The sequence below is a fragment of the Cebus imitator genome, unplaced genomic scaffold (genome assembly GCF_001604975.1).
Source record: "Cebus imitator isolate Cc_AM_T3 unplaced genomic scaffold, Cebus_imitator-1.0 Scaffold42, whole genome shotgun sequence".
Taxonomy (NCBI): domain Eukaryota; kingdom Metazoa; phylum Chordata; class Mammalia; order Primates; family Cebidae; genus Cebus; species Cebus imitator.
Genome location: NW_016107357.1, coordinates 16,494,445 through 16,497,148, shown reverse-complemented (window position 1 = coordinate 16,497,148; position 2,704 = coordinate 16,494,445). Strand labels below are relative to the sequence as shown.

At 48.2% G+C, this 2,704-nt stretch overlaps 1 protein-coding gene across 1 annotated transcript in view; it reads left to right on the top strand.

Moving 5' to 3' along the window:
• The window catches only part of NID1 (nidogen 1), an 89,078-nt gene that overhangs the window by 24,130 nt on the left and 62,244 nt on the right, over nucleotides 1-2,704 (top strand). Inside the window, exon 5 of the mRNA XM_017526593.2 lies at nucleotides 631-780. Coding sequence (XP_017382082.2) covers nucleotides 631-780 — 150 coding nt within the window. The remainder of the gene's footprint in view (nucleotides 1-630; nucleotides 781-2,704) is intronic.

The following is a 2,704-nucleotide window of genomic DNA, read 5'->3' as shown; positions in this document are numbered from 1 at the left end:
CGATCTCGGCTCACCGCAACCTCCGCCTCCTGGGTTCAGGCAATTCTCCTGCCTCAGCCTCCTGAGTAGCTGGGATTACAGGCATGCACCACCATGCCCAGCTGATTTTTTGTATTTTTAGTAGAGACGGGGTTTCACCATGTAGACCAGGATGGTCTCGATCTCTTGACCTCGTGATCCACCCGCCTCGGCCTCCCACAGTGCTGGGATTACAGGCGTGAGCCACCGCGCCCGGCCTCACATTACATTTTTTAAAAATCTTTTTTAGACAGGGTCTGGCTCTGTTGCCCAGGCTGGAGTGCCGTGGTACAATCACAGCTAGCTCACGGCAGCCTCAACCACCCAGGCTCAAGCAATCCTCCCACCTCAGCCTCCTCTAGTAGGCGGGACTACAGGTACATGCTACCATGCTCGGCTAATTTTTGTATTTTTTATAAAGATGGGGTTTTACCTTGTTGCCCAGGCTCACATAACTATTTAAGTAGCTACCTGCCATGGATTTTAATCTTCTGTAGTAAGCCTGGTCTCTTGAATTGCCCATGCAGCTGTGCGTCCCTGCAGTGCTTGAGGGCCCACTGGACTAGAGCTGTGTGAAATTCTTACAAGTGTTCAATTGTGTTCTTGGACCAGTTTTTAGCTATAACACGGATTCCCGCCAGACATGCGCCAACAACAGACACCAGTGCTCGGTGCACGCAGAGTGCAGGGACTACGCCACGGGCTTCTGCTGCAGCTGTGTCGCTGGCTATATGGGCAATGGAAGGCAATGTGTTGCGGAAGGTAATTTGTTTTTCTATGTCCATTTCATGCGGGAGAAGGAGGAGTGGAGTTTTTGTTTTGGTGCTGCTTTTCCATGTTGCCTTTACCCACGTCTCCGGAGGTGTGGTGTGTTTTTCTTACGGCAGCGATGCGTGGTGTCTCTTTCCCCATTCTTCCTCCTATTCTCTGCAGGCATCCCTTGGGGAGGCCCATTTCTCTAATATGGCAAAGTCTTTCTTTCCTGTGCTGTTTCTCCATCTCGGGGGACAGCCCATCTTCACAACTACCCGGAGTGTGGCCGCAAAGGCCTTTGTGTTAAAATTATGCCCCTCACTTTCCTCCGTTTCTTTGAAGTCTCTTTCATGTCTTTTTTTCTTAGAGTCTCTCTAATTTTATGTGGTGTTGCTCACAGACCTATCATTGTTTTTGACACAGAGTCTCACTCTGTTCCCAGGCTGGAGTATAGTGGCGTGACCTTGGCTCACTGCAACCTTCATCTCTCAGGTTCAAGTGATTCTCCTGCTTCAGCCTCCCAGGTAGCTGGGGTTACAAGCATGCACCACCACACAAAAAAAATAATTTTTGTATTTTTAGTAGAGATGGGGTTTCACTATGTTGGCCAGACTGGTCTCGAACTCCTGACCTCAGGTGGTCTGCCTGCCTCGGCCTCCCAAAGTGCTGGAGTTACAGATATGAGCCACCATGCCTGGCCAAACCTATAATAATGATTGTCAAGCCCCAGCAGGGCCACAGAAGGCTGGCAAAGTCTGTGGCAGGTAAAGTTTATTTCGTCATTCTCTCCCTCCTGTGTCTCTTTCCTGGTGCTCCTGAAGTCATAGCATGGTTATGATTGAGCATCAGGGGTGTGCCACTGTGAATGCTGGGGTGCCAATCCCATTGTGTGGCCAACACCAAAATGGATTCGGTGACGGGCCAACGTCCATTCTAAATTCTGCCCTCAAAAGGATCAACTGATTTGGATGCTTGCAGATGGTCAGGAGAATCCTTTCTGTGCAAGTCTGGGGATCCTGGTAACATTCATTCAGAAATTCCAGAATTAAAGTAAAAATGGTGAAAACCCCACCATGTTAAATGTTTGTCTCTTCAGATGCTGTCTTAGTCACTTCTCTGTTGCTTATAACAGAATTCCTGAAACTGAGTAATTCATAAAGAAAAAGAATTTATTTCTTATAGTTTTATGGAGGCTGAGAAGTCCGAGATCAAGGAGCTGTATCTGGTGATGGGCTTCTTTCTGATAGGGCCTCTCTGCAGAGGTGGCACAGGGGGCTGGGCATGCTAGCTCAGGTCTCTCTTCCTCTTCCTGTAAAGCCATCAGTCTCGGGGCCAGGCACGGTGGATCTCACCTGTAATCCCAGCAACTTTGGGAGGCTGAGACAGGCGGATCATGAGGTCAAGAGATTGAGACCAGCCTGGCCAACATGGTGAAAACCCGTCTCTATTAAAAATACAAAAATTAGCTGGGTGTGGTGGCACACGCCTGTAGTCTCAGCTATTTGGGAGGCTGAGGCAGGAGAATCACTTGAACCTGGAGATGGACGTTGCAATGAGCTGAGATTGCGCCACTGCACTCCAGCCTGGTGACAGAGCAAGACTCCGTCTTAAAAAAATAAAAAAAACCATCAGTTCCATTCCTGTATAACCTATTAATCCATTAATCCATGACCGGATTAATTCGTTCTTCAGGGCAGAGCCCTCATGACCCAATCACCTCTTAAAGGCCCCATTTCCAAATGCTACCACATTGGGAATTAAGTTTCAATATGAGTTTTGGAAGGGACATTCAAGCCATAGCAGATGCCAACAAATTGTCTCACTTGTCATGGGTCATTTTCCTTGTGTGTGGTTTTTTTTTTTTTTTTTTTTTTTTGAGACGGAGTTTCCCTCTTGTTACCCAGGCTGGAGTGCAATGGCGCGATCTCGGCTC